Source organism: Helicoverpa zea, chromosome 14 (genome assembly GCF_022581195.2).
Source record: "Helicoverpa zea isolate HzStark_Cry1AcR chromosome 14, ilHelZeax1.1, whole genome shotgun sequence".
Lineage (NCBI taxonomy): Eukaryota > Metazoa > Arthropoda > Insecta > Lepidoptera > Noctuidae > Helicoverpa > Helicoverpa zea.
In genome coordinates, this window is record NC_061465.1 from 2,036,026 (window position 1) to 2,054,866 (window position 18,841).

At 34.3% G+C, this 18,841-nt stretch overlaps 1 protein-coding gene across 1 annotated transcript; it reads left to right on the forward strand.

Annotated features, from left to right (window-relative positions):
- The first annotated feature begins 4,819 nt into the window (after positions 1 to 4,819).
- LOC124636558 (fatty acid synthase-like) lies at positions 4,820 to 18,565 on the forward strand. The gene is made up of 40 exons (XM_047172692.1): positions 4,820 to 4,981; positions 5,519 to 5,708; positions 5,844 to 5,964; positions 6,056 to 6,259; positions 6,335 to 6,451; positions 6,536 to 6,702; positions 6,944 to 7,080; positions 7,248 to 7,451; positions 7,535 to 7,721; positions 7,957 to 8,119; positions 8,219 to 8,388; positions 9,970 to 10,121; positions 10,209 to 10,392; positions 10,665 to 10,813; positions 11,035 to 11,216; positions 11,395 to 11,514; positions 11,600 to 11,709; positions 11,884 to 12,074; positions 12,275 to 12,429; positions 12,617 to 12,874; positions 13,025 to 13,142; positions 13,223 to 13,465; positions 13,556 to 13,847; positions 13,968 to 14,110; positions 14,194 to 14,340; positions 14,408 to 14,511; positions 14,622 to 14,772; positions 14,869 to 15,040; positions 15,131 to 15,240; positions 15,339 to 15,503; positions 15,586 to 15,773; positions 15,866 to 16,018; positions 16,117 to 16,368; positions 16,444 to 16,579; positions 16,749 to 16,917; positions 17,033 to 17,174; positions 17,259 to 17,406; positions 17,512 to 17,688; positions 17,770 to 17,872; positions 17,950 to 18,565. The coding sequence occupies exons 1-40, from the start codon at positions 4,826 to 4,828 to the stop codon at positions 18,504 to 18,506; spliced, it is 6,987 nt and encodes a 2,328-aa protein (XP_047028648.1). The 5' UTR covers positions 4,820 to 4,825; the 3' UTR covers positions 18,507 to 18,565.
- The last annotated feature ends 276 nt before the right edge of the window (positions 18,566 to 18,841 follow it).

Sequence of the window (18,841 nt, forward strand, 5' to 3'; positions counted from 1 at the left end):
GTGGACTGCGATAGGCTGATGATGATGATGATGATGAAGAGGGTAAGCCTGTTGTTCTGAAATATAATGCGATTTGTAACTACCAAAGTAATGTACTTATTTGGTGATGAGAAACAATAATAATAATTGATTGATTTTAAAGTCACCAAATATTTTTAACCGAATCCCAAAAAGGAGGTGGTTCTCAATTTGGATGTTTGTTTTTGGTCGAAAGGGTATATTCCCCATATTTGTTATTAGGTCCAGGATCTGATGATGGAAACCTTGAGAAATCGAGGGCAACTCTCGAAAATTGTAAGCATAGATAAGGTTATAACTTGACACTCAGATGTATGTCTGATAACACTATGAAACAGTAAAGGTTTGGAGCTGACCTGATGATGGAGACCAGAGAAGGGCGAGGGATCTCGACAACCGAACTTCTCTCGTCTCCATCTCCTTCACTGTTGCAGAGGCCTCGTAAATACGAATAATATAAGCATAAACACGAGAAAGTTTAAATATTCAGTTGTCGAGTTCCCTCGAACTTCACTGGTCTCCATCATCAGTTCAGCTCAAAACCTTCACTGTTGAATAGTGCTACCAGGCAAACACCTGAGTGATAAGATTTCAACCTATGTATTTCTGCAACTTTCGAAAGTCGCCCTCGATTTCTCAAGGTTCCATCATCAGATCCTGACCTGATGATAACGGGACCACCTCGGAAGTATACGCTATCAAACAAAAAAAGAATCATTAAAATCGATAAATAAATGGCTGAGTAATCGCGTAACAAACATACAAAAAAAACGGTCGAATTGAGAACCTCCGCTTTTTGGGAAGTCGGTTAAAAATAAGTCGGCGGCGGCCATCTTTCCATCTTGGACCAGCTTTCGATGAACAGCGAACTATTTGCCCTTTCAAACAATGAAATCGTCATAAAATTTTGCGATAACTACACCTAACTACGGCTCTCGTCAAATAGCTTTGCCGCTCAGTTAAAAAGTTGGAAGTAACGAATCGCCATTAAGTTTGGCAGGTCTACAGGAATCCTGCACATAAAACACCCGAAGAAATAAATAAGTCTTCATTTGCCGTCTTCAGAAACCCTAAAAACCGAAGATTTTTTTTATTCCGGCTACAACGTATTTTCTACCACTGATTTTCTAGCATTTTTTTCAAAATAAATTAAGTCATTTTACTTTTCCTAATTTATTTTCAGATTATGGTAAGTACCTATACAAAAGTGCAATTTAGTAATATTATAATATAAAATTATTAAATCGATTCTTTATTTTAACGAATCGGATCATTCGATGCAAAACTTCTATCACCGTCGCCATCTTGTCTATGCGTCTTCAAATTTAAAAAAAACAACTAATGTAAACAAACATGGCGAGTTCGATCAGAATTCCCGGTAATTACGATTGGATTTTAAAAAGGTATATTTCTAACGGGATGCTAAATATGAAAGGTTTGAATGCGTAAAAATAATTTAAATTTATTTAGTTATTTTATTTAGTACTCACAAATGTGGTTTGATTGGAAAGAAAATAAATATGAGCGTAAATAATTAGGAAAGTGTATGACTGATTCGCAGACCCCAATTGGGGTCTAAACCGAGCTTACGGTGACATTGATGTTTAGACCCCGATTGGGGTCCGCTACGGATTTGACGGTTAAACATGAAGATAAATTACAATGAATTTATTTGTTACAGTCATACGATATGATCATTCTAGCGTATTCTGACATCATCATCTATATATAGAGTGCCTAATGAAACTTACACACTTTAACTTATGTTTTGTATAATTTGGTAGTACTGGAATAACACACAAAATTACATTAGGTATTTGAATTTATACATCACTTGCCTACCTGATTCCTAACAATATTGGGTCCAAGTCTAACTAGATGCAACTAGGTACTAATATTTTACATGAAATTCATCAGCATTGTCAACCAGAAGAGCTCTCTAGGGTTATTGGCGCCATCAATAATGATCTTGAAAGTATAAGTCAATGGGCTAAACATTTTGGACTCCTAGTTAACCCGAACAAATCTCAAGCTCTCATTATTGGTGGCAGATATTTCATAAATAGGCTGCAAACTCCCCCCTCACTTCTGTCTTACGATGTAGTAATAGCCTACTCATCGCACGTTAAAAATTTGGGTGTCTTTATGGACTGCAACTTATCTTGGGCTAAACACATTGCAGAAGTAAGCAGGAGGGTATATTGCTCGTTTCAATCACTCAAACGTCTCCAGAAGTTCCTGCCTTTTCCAACAAAGATTACTCTCGCTCAGTCGCTCCTCCTTCCTCTGTTAGACTATGCTGATGTCTGTTTCCTTGATGCGACTGAGGAGCTACTTGATAAACTCGAACGTCTGCAGAATTTGTGCATCCGCTTCATTTTCGGCCTCCGAAAGTACGATCATGTGTCGGAATTTCGGAACCAGTTGAAGTGGCTACCTATTCGGCGGCGTAGAGACGCTCACGTTCTTTCTTTTCTTTACTCTGTTCTTCACAATCCTCTCACTCCAAGTTACCTTCGTGAACGCTTTGAGTTCCTCGTTCCTAGAGGCAAACCTTGTCGCTCTTCCTTATCTCTTCTGCTTCGTGTCCCGTCCCACACTTCAAGTCGCTATGATGGATCATTCACTGTTCGCGCTGTTAGGCTGTGGAATACCCTTCCGCATTCTATACGCGAGAGCTCATCATTGGATATGTTTAAGAGACGAATTAAGGAACATTATTTATCATCATGACCTGTGAATATATAATATTGTATATATTTTATGTAATTATAAAAGGTATATATTTAATTTATTAAGGTATTATACATATATATTATTGTTATTAGTATAAAGTTGCACATTTGCCCTACCTCATCAAATCACTCTTTCACTCTAAGGTTGGCTGTAAGAGAACCCAACACTGGGTTAAGCTCGCCGTTGTACATAATGTCTCCGTTTTCAGTGTGTCAAATGTATTTATGTGTGCAATAAAGAATAATAACAATAAAGAATAATAACAAAACGTCTGCCTAGTTGACCTTCTCAGATCGGTAATAAAAGCAACATACTAACAGAGGATCCTGTCAGAAATTATTCGGATAATTCGTAAAGACTGACAAATTCACAACTACTTAATAAATCTTGCTTTTATAAAGAACCTTTTTATATCTGCCTTACGGATCCCAAATCACACGTAGAGTATCAGATAGATTTTTACATGAATTCCAAGAAACTTATGATCGATCGATTCGCACATCTGTTAAGCCACAAGCACCTTTTACGAAATTTCAGAGAAGAAAGAACTTATTGTTCACTCATGACTTCAATGATCCTCATCGTCGAGGCAAAAAGCATTGCTGGCAGCTTTAGTTATTAAAAAAAAGCGTAAAGCATTGCTGTTTATAGGCTACTATCTTCTGACCGCGGTTTCACCCGCGTCCCGGACAGACAAAAACTATCCTATGTCTAGTCTTTCTCCCGGGTCTAAGCTATCTCCCCTCTTATTTTTAGCTTAAACGGTTCAGTCATTCTTGAGTTATAAAATGTGTAACTATTACGACTTTCTTTTATATATAGAGGTATAGATTAACCACTATTAACCTTTTCACACTATTTAAATCACGTTCAAAAAACTGTGAGTAAGTACTACTTAGTAGATATCTTTCAGAATTAAAACAAGTTTCTCAGGGAGGTATTTCACGCTATTAGTTAATCTAGATCTTGATGTTGAACTTTGGTGGCAAGTATCCGTCTACTGCTTTTATTTTGAATACGAAATTTGAATTACCTATTGCAGTCAAGTTTACAAACCATTTAGAGTTCCGCATTACGGATCTTTCCAAAGCATACGATAGACTTGTACACGTTTTTTTTCCAATAACAATTATATTTTGGAGTTCAAAGTAGAAACGTTGGGATAAAATATTCATCATATTTCAGTCTTATGCTATAACACACACCTTGTGGGTTCATTTTGAATGCTATAGAATTCAAAACGTATTTATGACATATTCTTTAATAAGGGTTGCCGCAGGGTTACATTCTAGGACCATTTTCATAGATATTTTATATTGGCGGAATACATTTCTGCTTTAACTTTTTGCGGTAGTCGTCTCTCACTCATTTCCTATGATAATGCCTGTGTATTTTATGTATACTCGGCAAAGAAATTTAATTGATCCCTAAAAAAAGACACTCTAACAGCCTCTCTCAGAAACAACACAATAATTAGTCTCTTAATTTAAAATGCCCAGTCGTTCTGATTAAGATTCAAAAACAACACCTAAATGTACTCCCGTTATATAATCCCATTATGTATACCCTTATGTACTCCTCTTATGTATTTCCTTATGTACTCCCCTTATGAACTTACTTACGTACTTCTAAAATGTAATCCCATGTTCTCTAGTCTATAAACTTCCTTTTGTACTTTCCTTATGTACTCCGATATTGTAATCCTTATGTTCTCTAATCTATAAACTTCCTTTTATACTTTCTTATACGGGGTGTGTCGTACTAAATCACATTAAATTAAGTACGTTTATATACTGATTTTTTCAAACAAAGTAAATAGAATAATTTAAAATCCTATTCAAGAGTATGTCCGATTTTTCATTTTTATAGCCGAAAATTAAGTCCCAATTTGCTTGAACTATGCTAGTGATTTAAAGGTTTGCTTTGAAGACACGTCTATGTATGCGACGGTAAGTAAGCAAAAATTTGTAATTCCATTGAACGTACTATTTGCATATTGGCACACAAATAAACTATAAAAGATTAGGTCATTCAATACGACCGGCTTTTGAAGACTGTGTGGCGATCCATCATGGCTCCAAATCCTAAAACTGTGATCACCGATCGGGAGCCTAGAGATGACTTTGAAAGACCCTTGACGGGAGATGAGATCGTCATCAGCGGAGTTTCGGGCGCGTTCCCGAAATGTGAGAACACCGTGGAGCTCATGGACAATCTCTACAACAAGGTTAGCATCTTCACGAGAAAAGACAAAATTTGTGCTACTTATTCGTTTTCAACAGTTTTATAGGGAAATGTGTCATTAGAATTGTATGGGTGTGTCAAGGTTTATAATAAGTTTTCTTGAAGTGTTATTTTTCGCAAGTCATGCTTTTATAACGAATTTGCAAAATGGGTTTTCGCCTTTGTATTTAAAGTATTTGTGACAAGTGAGATGGGAAAATTCGATTGCTGAGAGCAATGATTTCAGTCTCCTACTTCGCTTAAGTGCAGAAGAATTCCTTAGTTGATATCTGTTTAGATAATATCTTAGTAACGTTTTTAGTATCACCAACATTATCGTTGGCGTAATTGTCAGATGCAAAAAAAATACTCGTAGACATCGTACGATACCCTTACATTGACCTTTAAAATATTTTTGTGGTCGTTACACATTCTTAGTGAGTCATTATATCAATTTACTTCTATTTATTGACAAAATGCCTTACATTAACTAGACAAGACTAAGATTTCATTATTGCTATCAATTGTTATATGATTCAAGGTGGACATGGTAGAAGAAGTAGATTGCTCTACTGTAAAACATCCAGGTCTTCCAAAATATTTTGGAAAAATGAAAAACCAACACAAATTCGATGCCCAATTCTTTAGAGTAACTCCATGGCAAGCAGCATCTTTGGATCCTTTGAGCAGAAAAGTTATGGAGAATGCGTTTTGTGCAATATACGACTCGGGTAAGACTTTAGGCAACAACATTTGACATCAAAACTATTTAAGAGACTGAACTAAACGTAGCCCAAAAAGTAAAAGTGATCGTTTTCTCCACACTGAAAAGATCTTAAAATCTATCGAATGTAAACTGTTTTCAGGTATTAACCCACTTACACTCAGTGGCACAAAATTGGGTGTTTTCATTGGTTCTTCGTTCTCTGATACTGTAGCAATGAATCTTTATGAAACCCTGCAACGTAATGCCTTTGTTATATCTGGGTAAGTGCATTTGTAGTTTTATAAATACTTGGTATTTTTAAATCATCCTATTTGAAACTGATTATAAAGTTTGATTTTGTTCTTTTTACAGTTGCAGTAAAACTATGTTAGCTAACAGGATTTCCTACTGGATCGATGGTAAAGGCCCATCATATGGGTTAGACCAGGCCTGTTCAAGTGCCATGGCGTGCTTAGAGATAGCCTATGATAGCATGAAACGAGGAGATTGTGATGCAGCTCTAGTTGGGGGCTGTAACACATGCGTACACCCACTGTTATCTCTAAACTTGCAGATGTAGGTATTTTAATTATTAAAAAATATATAACATGACAAAATATGTATTCTTAACTTAAAATCATTTGTTAACAGTGCCGGACTAGCATGTCGAGATGGGAAAACCAAGAGTTTCGATAAAAATGGTGACGGATTTGTAAGGTCTGAAGCTGTCAATCTAATATTTTTGCAAAAAGCCAAGGATGCTAAAAGGTAAGATTGTTGAAATTTGAAATTCTAAAACCGTAAACCATCGTGGGTGGCGAATTTGACAATGTATTTATTTTTCGACGAAAGGATTTACGCTGAAATTCATCACATCAAAGGAAAATATTTCACAAGGCCTGATGCAAATTTCTTGCCAATCCGCAAATCTGAGGATTTGGAACAATTTCTGGAAGAATTTTATGCAGAAGTCAAAGTGTCTCCATCTGATGTTGAATACATTGAAGCTTATGGATCAGGTGATGATGTTAATTGTGCAAACATTTGAATAATTCAACGCATCATAAATTATTTACAATTGACTCTTTTAATGTCCTTGACCTCGCATTAATGAATATTTTATTGCCAAAACAAAATATTTGTCATACAAAAAAGGCTTTCGATTGTGTTTGTAATTATTATAAAATTTACAAATTACTAATTAAAAATGCCAATAAATAATCAACATTATAATTTGACAGTTGTAACGATTTTATATAGGTATTGCTGAGGCTGATGGCAATGAGTTGGACGCAGTTGGAAAGTTTTTTGCTAAGTCACGATCTATTAGAGTTGGTTCTGTTAAATCTAACATGGGTAATACTGAAGCTGCAAGTGGTGTTTGTTCATTAACAAAGGTAATCACTAACAATTTATTCGATTCAATTACAAGTTAAACAGATTTAAATAACAAATATTCGGAATTAATTGTAAACAAGTTTCGATTATTCTAATAGGCATAAATTAGATTACTTTGTATGACACGTTTATATATTTTAATACAAATTACTGTGCAATATTTTAGCTTTGTTTGGCATATCACAAAGGAGAAATACCTGCCAATTTACACTACAATGAACCTCAGGATCATATTCCTGCTGTTAGAGATGGAAGGGTTCAGGTAGTCACTGAAAATACGCCTTTTGGCAGAGGTTATGCCGCTGTCAACAATTTCTCGTTCACTGGATGCAATTTCCATGTTCTACTTAAAGGGCATCATAAAAATAAGGTATGTTCAGTGATTCTTGATGCATGTCAATATAGCAATATATTTTGTTACTTTTAATATTGCAATATTATTATTATTTCCAGGACAGTAGCCGATACAAATCCAGTATTCCTCGTCTGATATTGCTATCAGCAAGAGAGAAAATTGGTGTAGATAAGGCAATTGATGAATTGATGAGCAAACCAATAGATCCAGAGCAAATTGCTTTGCTGCACAACATTTACAAAATTAACTTCCCCGGCCATACAGGACGTGGTTATGCTGTGCTAGGTAAATTCATATTGTTTTCTATACCTCTATTAGCATCATTCTTTTTTTCTCTAGAAGGTTTGGCTGATTAAACCGTTGTTTAATATTTAGCATCAAACTTCCAAAATATTGGATCCAAAATACCAAATAGAAGGATCAAAAGCAGATACATAAAGATTAAAACGAGCAATCACGAATGTGAATGGTTTATTTATATTAATTATAATTTATATTAATATTAATTTAAAATTTTCAGATACTAATGAAAATAACGAGACAGTAAATCTGGCTAGAAGCTTCGAAATCTATTCAGGTACAACCCGTCCAGTATGTTTCCTATACAGTGGAATGGGATCTCAGTGGAACGGCATGGGTCGTGAACTCTTGCGCATACCATTATTTGCTGCAGCTATTGAAAAGTAAGGAATAAATAATTTAGATATAGGAAACAATTTCATTCAATTGGCTAATGTTGTTTCAGTATCAATAAAAAATAATCTGGATTGGTATTTTTTTAGATGCCAGAGAGTCCTTGAACCATTTGGAATTGATCTAGTCAAAATCATTACTGATCCAGACAAAACTATTTTCGACAATATTCTGAACTCCATGGTTGGTATAACTGCGATTCAAATTGGTCTGACTGATATATTGAGGGCGATGGGAATCACACCCGATGTTATTGTAGGTAAAAACAATTGTAAATTTTGTTTTACGTGTTTCATATTTTATTCATTAAGACGCCCTTTTTCTGGTTTGTTCCCACTAGTTCTACTGCTTAGTTCTACCGTAGAACTAATGGGAACTTTTTTTCCCACTAGTTCTACTATTTTGTTACACCTCAAATAGTAGAACTAGTGGGAATTATGGTTTTTATTGGTATTCCCACTAGTTCCACTGAACATTTGCAGTAGAACTAATGGGACATTTTGTTCTACTAGACAGAAGAAGTACAGTCGACGGCCTGGGTGGTTATCTGTAGTTGCGATTTTTTTCAGAGCTCAAAATCGATAACAGTCAGAATAACTTAGATTTTTTTCATGAATTTCAACAAAAATTAAATGTTTTTCATTATAAAAGTACTTGGACAGCAGACATGAAGAGGAGCTAGGTGGTGTTTAAAATCAGACATTGATATTCATCTACAACACTACTAAATCAAAACATTGTTTATAATAATACACATTGAATAGAAATGTAAGTAAACAATAACGCAAAAATTACTTTGAAGAGACTGACTATTTGAACTGCAGCCCTATGATTTAGGCAAAAAAATAACAAATAAAAATAATCGTTTAAAAAAACACAATAATTCGCACATTTACCGTCGTACCACAAAAAAATTTAAACGTCTGTTGAACACTTGTATAAATGACAAACAACGTTGAAATAAGGTCCCTTTTGTAGCCACACTTTTTTAGACAAGTGTTCAACAGATGTTTAACTTTTTGTATTAATACTGTTAGTTTCAAACACAACACTCACATCAAACTAACAAAATCAAAATCAAAAAATCTAAAATCATTTATTCAAACTTGGCTGCAAGACAGCACTTTTTGAACGCTAGGTTTATTGTAAATTACAATAGACAGCCCCCAAAACGCCCGCCCTTCACCACTTCCTATGTGTTTTTGCTGGGAAGAAGAAGTGGCGCAACAAACTCCCCAGCAACACATGTCTGTCTGTAGGTTAGAAGAACCTTTTAACTAAACTAACTTTAGTGTGTTTTTTTTAATCAATGTGTCAAATACCACCATAGAGGTGTTATAAAATTTTATACCACCTCCACCTGTTTAAAATCAGAAGAACAAAAAGATTAACTAGCTCCTCTTCATTTCTGCTATCCTAGTACTTTTATAAAGAAAAACATTAGATTTTTGTTGAAAGTAATGAAAAAAATCTAAGTTATTCTGCCTGCTATCGATTTTGAGCTCCAAAAAAAATCACAACTATCGGCCGTCGACTGTATTTCTTCTGTCTAGTAGAACAAAATTATGTCCCATTAGTTCTACTGCCAATGTTCAGTGGAACTAGTGGGAATACCAATAAAAACCGTAATTCCCACTAGTTCTACTATTTTGTTACACCTCAAATAGTAGAACTAGTGGGAAAAAAAGTTCCCATTAGTTCTACGGTAGAACTAAGCAGTAGAACTAGTGGGAACAAACCCTTTTTCTTATGTAAATATATGCCCACGAAATCAAAATTTTACGTGTAACCGTTCACGCCTACCAAATTAAAATTTGTACCTTTTGTTCAACGTTTGTAGGTCACAGTATAGGAGAGCTTGGATGTGCTTACGCAGATGGATGCTTCACAGCCGAAGAGACTATAATATCTTCTTATAATAGAGGAATTGTCTCTATTCAAACGCCGTTCATCAAGGGATCCATGGCTGCTATTGGTCTTAGCTATAATGATGTATGTTATGATGAATCTTTTATTTTCTATGCCTTTCTATTGTATCAATTGCATTGATTCTAACTATATATAACTTGAACTTTGTAGATCCTGCCAATGTGTCCACCAGAAATTGAAGTAGCTTGTCACAACAGTGCTGAATCAGCTACTATTTCTGGTCCCGCTGATATTATGAAGGAATTTGTTACCGACCTTACTAACCGTGGTATCTTCGCTAGAGAAGTTGCCTGCTCCAATATCGCTTATCATTCGTCATATATTGCTGAAGCTGGTAAGCTCGTCTTTTTATGGACTTTTTATTTGCCCATATTCCATTTATATCCATTTTCTTCAACCATCATCATCATCTCCCGAGCTTTTTACCAATTATGTTGGGTTCGGCTTCCAGTCTAACCGGATGCATCTGAGTACCAGTGTTTTACAAGGAGTGACTGCCTATCTGACTTCCTCAACGCAGTTACCCGGACATTACAATACTACTTGTTAAGACTGATGGAACCACACTTCATTAATTAATCGATGTTTTGTTTTTTGTTTCTTTAGGTCCAGCATTATTGTCATCAATGGAAACATTGATACCTAATCCAAAACTACGTACTGAGAAATGGATTTCAACGTCAGTGCCTCAAGACAAGTGGGATGATGAAGAAGCGAAATATTCATCGTCAGCGTATTTCACCAACAATTTACTGGTACCTTTCACATTTTTAAGCCTTGATAAAATTTTTCAACCTTACTAAAAACATCTCTTGAACACTTGTATAAAAAAAGTGTGGCTACAAAACAGATCTTATTTCAACGTCAGAATCTGTCATTTTTTTAGACAAGTGTTCAACAGAAGTTTAATTTTTTTTGTGTTACGATGTTTTATGTTTTAATAGTAACAATGCATACTTGTCTTTTGTTTTAACAGAACCCTGTATTGTTTGAAGAGAATGCTAAACTAGTACCTAAGGATGCTATCATGATTGAAATAGCACCTCACGGTCTTCTACAAGCCATTGTGAAGAAGTCTCATTCTGAATGCGTGAACGTTGCTTTGACCAAACGAGCCAATCCTGATCCAGTTACTTTCTTATTGCAAGCTGTTGGAAAGTGAGTAATACTCGTGACTTCTACTACATGATTATGATATTTTTTAGTCTAGTCTGTAGAAATTATTATTTAGGATTTTTGAGTCAAAAATATTGCCTTTAACTATACTGTTTTTTTTAATTAGAAACATTTCATTATTGTTGTAATGAGAATATTAATTGTGTTTATTTTATTATAGATTGTATGAGAATGGACTCAACCCCGCCATTGATATTTTGTACCCTAAAGTGGAATTCCCGGTTTCAACGGAAACGCCTTTGTTGTCTCATCTAGTTGAGTGGGAACACAGCGTCGACTGGTAATTAATTAATTGATCAATTTGTCATAAAATGTTCCTTTAAAAAAATGTATTTTTAAATATTTTGTATATATTTTGTTTTTAGGCCTGAACTTGTTGTTGTCAACAAAACAGTTAAAGAGACATCGGCAAGGAATTTCGTTATTTCCGCTTACGACGATGAACACAAATATTTGAAAGGATACATGAGAAATGGTTAGTATAAATAATTATTTTTTTAATGTACATTAATCCGAAAATATCCTGTAACATTTTTGACAAAAGAAAAATAAGTTCAACATAACGAATTTTTTCTCTGTTTCTTAGAATTTTTATTAACAATAATCTCTGTTTCCACTGAAAAAGCATTAATTATTTTCCCAAATACAGGCATCAATGAAGTTCCGGAAACGGCTTTGCTCGTGTTCTTATGGGAAACGTTAGCTATGTACAGAGGAAGTTATTACAAAGATATGCCAGTCACATTCTACGATGTTACCTTCCATTGCCAACTGAAGCTCGACCCTGAAGACATGCTGAGGTTAAGAGTCACCGTTCAAGAAGGTTCTAATAGATTTGAGGTAAGAGAAGAACCTAATTAATAGTTCATTCATTTCCTATCTTTTCATATGTTTGTGCCCTGTAATGTGCGCAGCTGCCTGACCTCTATATACCCATGAAAACACTCACCGCGGCCGAAATCCGGCTAGGACTTCCTTATAATTTCCTATCTAAGACCTTTAAATTTTTTACACATGATTTATGTATTTTTAACTTCCAGATTTACACTGGGAAAACGAACATCGTATCAGGTTTTGTAAAGAATGTTGCGGAAAAAGTACGTAAATATGGTGATGATAACGAAAGTCCAAATGACATAGTTAAAAGTGGAGAAGATTTCTATACACTTTTACGTATGAGAGGTTATTCTTATGGGTAAGTTTAATAATAATTTAAGATTAACAATATCCATGTATATAACTATACAGTTTTAGTTGGTAAATCTGTTCAACATGTACAAAAAATTAGTTGCCATTCGCTTTTTTATCTACAAGCTTAGGCCATATCTTGATTTATCTACCAAACAGTTTTATGAATGTAAAATATAACCAATTTCTTTTAGGGACGACTTCAAAACGATTCAATCACTAAACACTACACGTAACACAGCCAATATCAAGTGGACTGGAGAATGGGCCACGTTCCTTGATTCGCTCATACAGCTCAACGCTTTCGTAAGAGGCCACAATGGAGTATCAACTCCTAAGATTATTAAGAGGCTGAGCATACATGTCAAAGGACATGCTATGACTGAAACTACTGTGATAGATGGCGCTACTTATTATAAAGCGGAGCTAACAGAGTTGAACCAATTGGTTCGGTAAGTTTCTTTAAAAAATCTTACATCGATATCTCGTCTCATTCACTAATGGGTTGAGTTGCTTACATAGAAATTGTATGAGTAGTAGACTCATCTAAAATGCATCTATAGGAACAGAACTTTTGTCTAAATATTTATTGAAAATTATAGTTGTGGTGGAGTGGAACTGGATGGTGTTATTTATAATGATAAGCCAAGAGTAGAAAAGCAACCAGATGTGTTAGTAGCTCGAGAGTTTATAACACATGAATTTGAAGAAACGACCAGTGTAAGTAATTATGTGATTAACATAAAATGTAAAAAGCCATTAAATGTGTAGATGCTAATAATTAAATATTTTTTATTCAGATTCAGACAGCTACTTCAATAAACCTACAAGTTGTTGCGGATAACGTTTCATCGAATAAAATTAAAATATTGGAATTGATGACCTCGTCTACAGAAAGTATATCAAACGTAATCAAAGATGCTGCTGTAAAGTTAACTTCTCATCAATTTGATGTCAATTCTATTGAAGTCACTAATGTTGAAGTCCGAGATATTGTTGACGTGAACTTGTTTGTAGTTCACAATTTACTACGTAGTGAACAGGTAAATGAATCGAAAACGATATTGAAATTACAAAAAATATTGAAAAGAAATTAAGTTGTTCTTGTTATTAATGATATTTTTTTATTTTAGATTTCAAGTGCTCTAAAACATGTTATCAAACCAAATGCATTTATCTTGACGTTTGAACGTAACACATCAGAAGTTGAAACGAAAGATTTTAACGTTATTACTTCGTTACCTGTTTACGGAGGGGTACTTTCACTATTGAAGAAAAAAGATAATGCTGACAATGAGAATGTCATTTACATTCCAATAGAGCTTGATAGCACATTCTCATGGTTGCAACGAGTGCAAAGTGAGCTGAAGAAGACTAGACGAGTTGTATTAATTTCCGAAAGACAGCCCTACTGCGGTCTCCTAGGCAAGCATTAGAATATTAAAATAAATTATGTCTGGCAACTGCAAAATTATATCCAATTGTATCAAAAATCATGGTCTTGCCCACTCAAACAAAAAATAATCATCTTTGTTTTTCTTTAAGGTTTCGTCAAAAATTTGAAAAACCTAGGACACAACATCGGTGTAGTTATAGTTGATGATTACCATGCGCCATCATTTAATCCAGAAAAACCCATTTACAAGGAACAACTCCAAAAGAAACTAGCGTTTAACATTTTGAAAAAGGTAATAGATAAGCATGATGTTGAAATTGAATTTTTGGAGACATTCCAAAATCAGTTTGATTTATTCGTTATCTTTTTCAAAAGGGACAATGGGGCAGCTACTACTATGTTGTACCGAGTACAGACAAGGTTAAACTACAAAACTTAAGTTTGACAAGCCCAGCAACTGTAGGAGATCTCAATGACTTCACTTGGGAAGAAACACCTATAGGAAATGGAAACCTTGTAGAGGTACTTTTTATTTATTAAAAAAAAGACTTACAAAAAGAAAATTCTGATGAATTATTTTTGAATCCAGGTCAAATATGCAGGAATCTCAGGAAGAGATTGTCTAAAAGCGCTCGGAGACACAATAGATCAAAAAAAATCTTTTGGAATGGACTTCAGTGGAATCGATAGCAAGTTAGTGTTAGTCATTGAATCTAACTAGTGGTATTGTATTCATAAATATGCATAATATTTTTAATTTTCAATCATAAAAATGCAGACACTGACACTATGTTTTTTCTTAGGGGTGATCAAGTGATGGGTTTGGTTGCGAGTGGTGCACTCAGTAGCTCAGTAGTAGCAGATCCTACGCTGTTGTGGCCAGTGCCAAAACATTGGACCTTAGAAGAGGCTGCTTCTGTGCCCCTACCGTACTTGCACGCATATTACATTTTGGTGAGTGGTTCTTTAAGATCAATGATAATTACTAATGTAAAAATGTTAAAACTAAAGAAATAAAGGATGATTAAGACTTTTAAGATTTAATTTCAGGTCATAAAAGGTAAAATAAAAAGAAACCAAAGAGTATTCGTAACTGGTGGAGCGGGAGCATTAGGTCAAGCTGTGATATCTATTTGCCTTGATTTTGACTGCACAGTATTCACAACTGTAAGTGACGAAAAGAAGAAAATATTTTTGATGAAACTCTTCCCAAAACTAAAAGGTAAGGTAGATGATGTAGATAGGAAATCATTGTTAAGAATTTATGTACTTAAGATAGTTTAACTATGTATTTCAAATGGTGTTGTTGCAGATGAAAACATTTCTTATTCTCGCCACGACACCTTCTTTACTAGAGTTGCAGCTACTAAAGACCGAAGATGTAATATTGTCGTTAATTGCAGCAATGGACCGTTACGTCATGTAAGATCAGAATCAGAATATAATATAAAATAAATATTAAATACTACAGAAATATCTTAAGGAGGACTGCATACTTATTTCAAACTCTTTGTTCGTAGGCTTCCATGAAGTGTGTTGGATTCCTAGGAAAATTTATAGATGTTAGCCATGTGGATATTAGTGCTAACACAGACTTTGGTATGTCCTATCTAGCAGAGGAAAAGCACTACATTTTCGCGAACTTTTCAACAATATTTGAACCGAAAAATATTCAAGATAGGAAAGTAAGTTAAAATTGAAAGAAATACTTGAAACAAACGACAATCTTAAAAGTACTGTAATGAAATGGGAATCGCCTATTGACAGGTACTACAACTCTTGATGTCTGAGGGTATAGCCAATGGGACAGTAAGACCTCTTAGTCGAGTGGTATATTCTCCACTTGAGGTATCTCGTGCGTTCAAGTTGGTATCATCCTCGAAACATCGTGGAAGAGCTTTGATAAAGATGAGTGATTTGAAGTCATTGTCTTCAAATTTCAACGTTGTACCGAGGTAAAACACTGATCATTAAAAAACATATATATTGACTATTATTGTAATAATCACTATAACCAAATATTTAATTATTATTATTTATTTTTCAGAGTATTATTCAACCAAGGTGTTCATATTGTAATTTGTGATAGTAGTCATTTAGCAGTGGAGATAATTGATAATCTAATCCAAAAAGGGGCTAAAAAGCTTGTTTTACATTTGAAAAAACAGTATCAAACTAATTATTTATACGCGAAAGCAGTGTGAGTACTCAATAATATATTTGTGAATTATCCTTTGAAACCTCGTAAATACAAACAAATTATCGTTCTTAATTAAAATTGTGCTCATATTATTTTAGTTCATGGAAACCATTTGACGTTCACATAGAACTTAATATGGAGAATCTGCAAACAAAAGAAGGTTGTGAGCGACTACTTAAAGCTGGTCAAAAATTGGAATCAGTAGCAAGCATATTCATAGTACAAGATTATAAAGAAAAAGTGAATGATGATATCAATGCAGATGTAGACTTTAAGTCAAGCTATGAAGATATGATTGCGGTAACAGCTAATTTGGATATGGTATCAAGAAACATTTGTTCTGACTTAAGGTTTGTATTGTATCTTCCTATAATATTTGAAATGTATTCACGAATGATCATTCTAATTATTTTATTTACTTGTAGGGACTTTGTGGTTGTATCAGTAGCTTCACAAAATATTGGCAGTGAGCATGCAACTTCAGCTTGTGAAAAAATCTGTGAAGCACGTACCAAAGTCGGATTACCAGCCCTCGTTTTACGATTTGATACTCCAAATGCGGTAAGTATTTTAAATTTTTGGAGGATAGCTTTTTAAAGCTGTGACAAAAAATGAGAAGGATGAGTAGCATTATAAAAGATCTTTTTCAATTGTCCAAGAACTGAAAAAAGAGCTTGATTTAACTAAATTGCTAATTAATCACTATATAATTGGATTCTGTTTATTGTAGGCTAACCAAAACGAAAAAACATTGCTATCAAAATTGGATGGACTAAGTTTATCTTCTCTTTTCAATGCTCTGGAAAGAAGTATAAAACTTAAACACAATAATGTACTGGCAGTTAATTTGCCAACAAAATCCTCTAATGATTTGGTTGAAAAAATGGCTGTGATGTTTGGTAAGTTAGCATGTATCATTACCCACCAGCACCAGAAGGAAAGTTATGGTTTTAATAATGATATTTGATACATTAATAGAACTACATTCAAGCTATGTTTGATTGTTATACATAGGTGTACAAAATATTGATGAGATTGATGAAGATCTAACGCTCAAAGAAACAAACGTGAATGATATGATGATAGATGAAATCAAAGCTAGATTTACTCCAGTCACATACTACACAGATGATTTACTGGATATGACGGTTGCTTGGTAAATTTTAGAACTTATCACAAGCATTTTATTCAATGAACAGACCATTTCGATTTACCAAAATGTGGTTTATCTATTTTTCAGTCTCAAAAAGCTGTATTTGAAATTGGGAGAAAAGAAGAATATCAACTTTGATGCTGGTTTGAAAGCATTTTATAGCCATATAGAAAATAATGAATATGTTGCTGTAGATGCTATTGTCCCTATGAAAACGCAACTTATATCATTTGAGGTAGGTCAAGATTCACCAGACAATGAATCTTAGCTTTAAGAAAAAAATCGTTATGACTACCAAAATAACACGATTTTAAAGTAACAAAGTATATTTGGATTGCAGGAACACGGCTACATAGACAGAACTCAAAATCATCTAATGTTAATTCCTGGCTTTGATGGGCGTCATCAAGTTCTCGAAACTGTGGCTGAAAGGCTCAAAATAAGAGCGGCCACGTTACAGCTGGGAGCTGATGTCATTTATGATAGTATACCTGAGATTGCCCAACATTTGTCCAAAGTAAGGATAACCAGAACACCATAATAATTAAAAAATCTGCCTTGTACTTTCTTGGTGATAATTGTTTACTTTTCCTTTTAGCACATAAAAGCACACTTGGAGGTGAGAAGCAAGTTCTACATTTTGGGCTATTCATTTGGAGTTAATGTTGCATTAGAAATCGCAAAACTATTAGAAGATGAAGGTACGTTAGATATAGTAAACAAATTTTTTCAACAATTTGCAAGAGTCGTGTTGATATACGAGCATTATCTGTTACAGGTCACATTGGAGTAGTCTACTGCTTGGAAAGCAGTCCAGATGCATTGAAATCACAGCTCAAGGCGTACCTAGGCGATCAAACAGAAGTAGAACTACAAAACAATGTACTACTTCACATGTACCAACTAATGACTGAACAAAAGGGCGACGAATTTAAACAAGAATTAGAGAAACTAGACAACTGGCCTGACAAGCTTCAACTCAGTATGAAAAGACTGCGAGGATTGGTACACTTCTCAAGTGAACATATAAGAACATTATTAGAATCATCATACAGAAGAATTATTTTAGCGTTGGATTACAAGCCTAAATTCCAGCTTAAATCTGAAATAGTGCTTATTAAAGGTATTCCTCATCCGAAAGTGGAAAGACTATCGGAAGATTATGATCTATCTAAGTACACTAAACAACCAGTCAAAGTGTTCCAAATAGAATCTGATCTTGCAGCAGCACCCTACGATAGCAGAGTCTCTAACATCGTAAATAAAACGCTTGACCCCACTTTCTTGGAAGAATTCAAACGAAAGAATCTATGTGAATATTATCATTTGAAATGAGTATAAGACTGTAGAAGTCCGAAATCCTGAATGAAATTATATTTTTTAATTTACGGCTACTTTTGTTCTTTTATTTTATCTTCCCTTACATCTGTTGATCTATTTAGTACATAGTTATAAGTTCAAGCAAAATTAAATGTAATATCAGGGTTATCATATTTTCTAGCAACAACACGAAAAAAAAAAATCATACCTATTATAACGCCATACTAAAGTTGAATCGTAATACTAAGCAAACAGTAAGTCCAGCAAAAGTAAAAGATATTAATCTTTCAATAACAAACCAACAATGTACCTACTTTAATTTCATCAAGTCATCGCCACGCAATAATTGG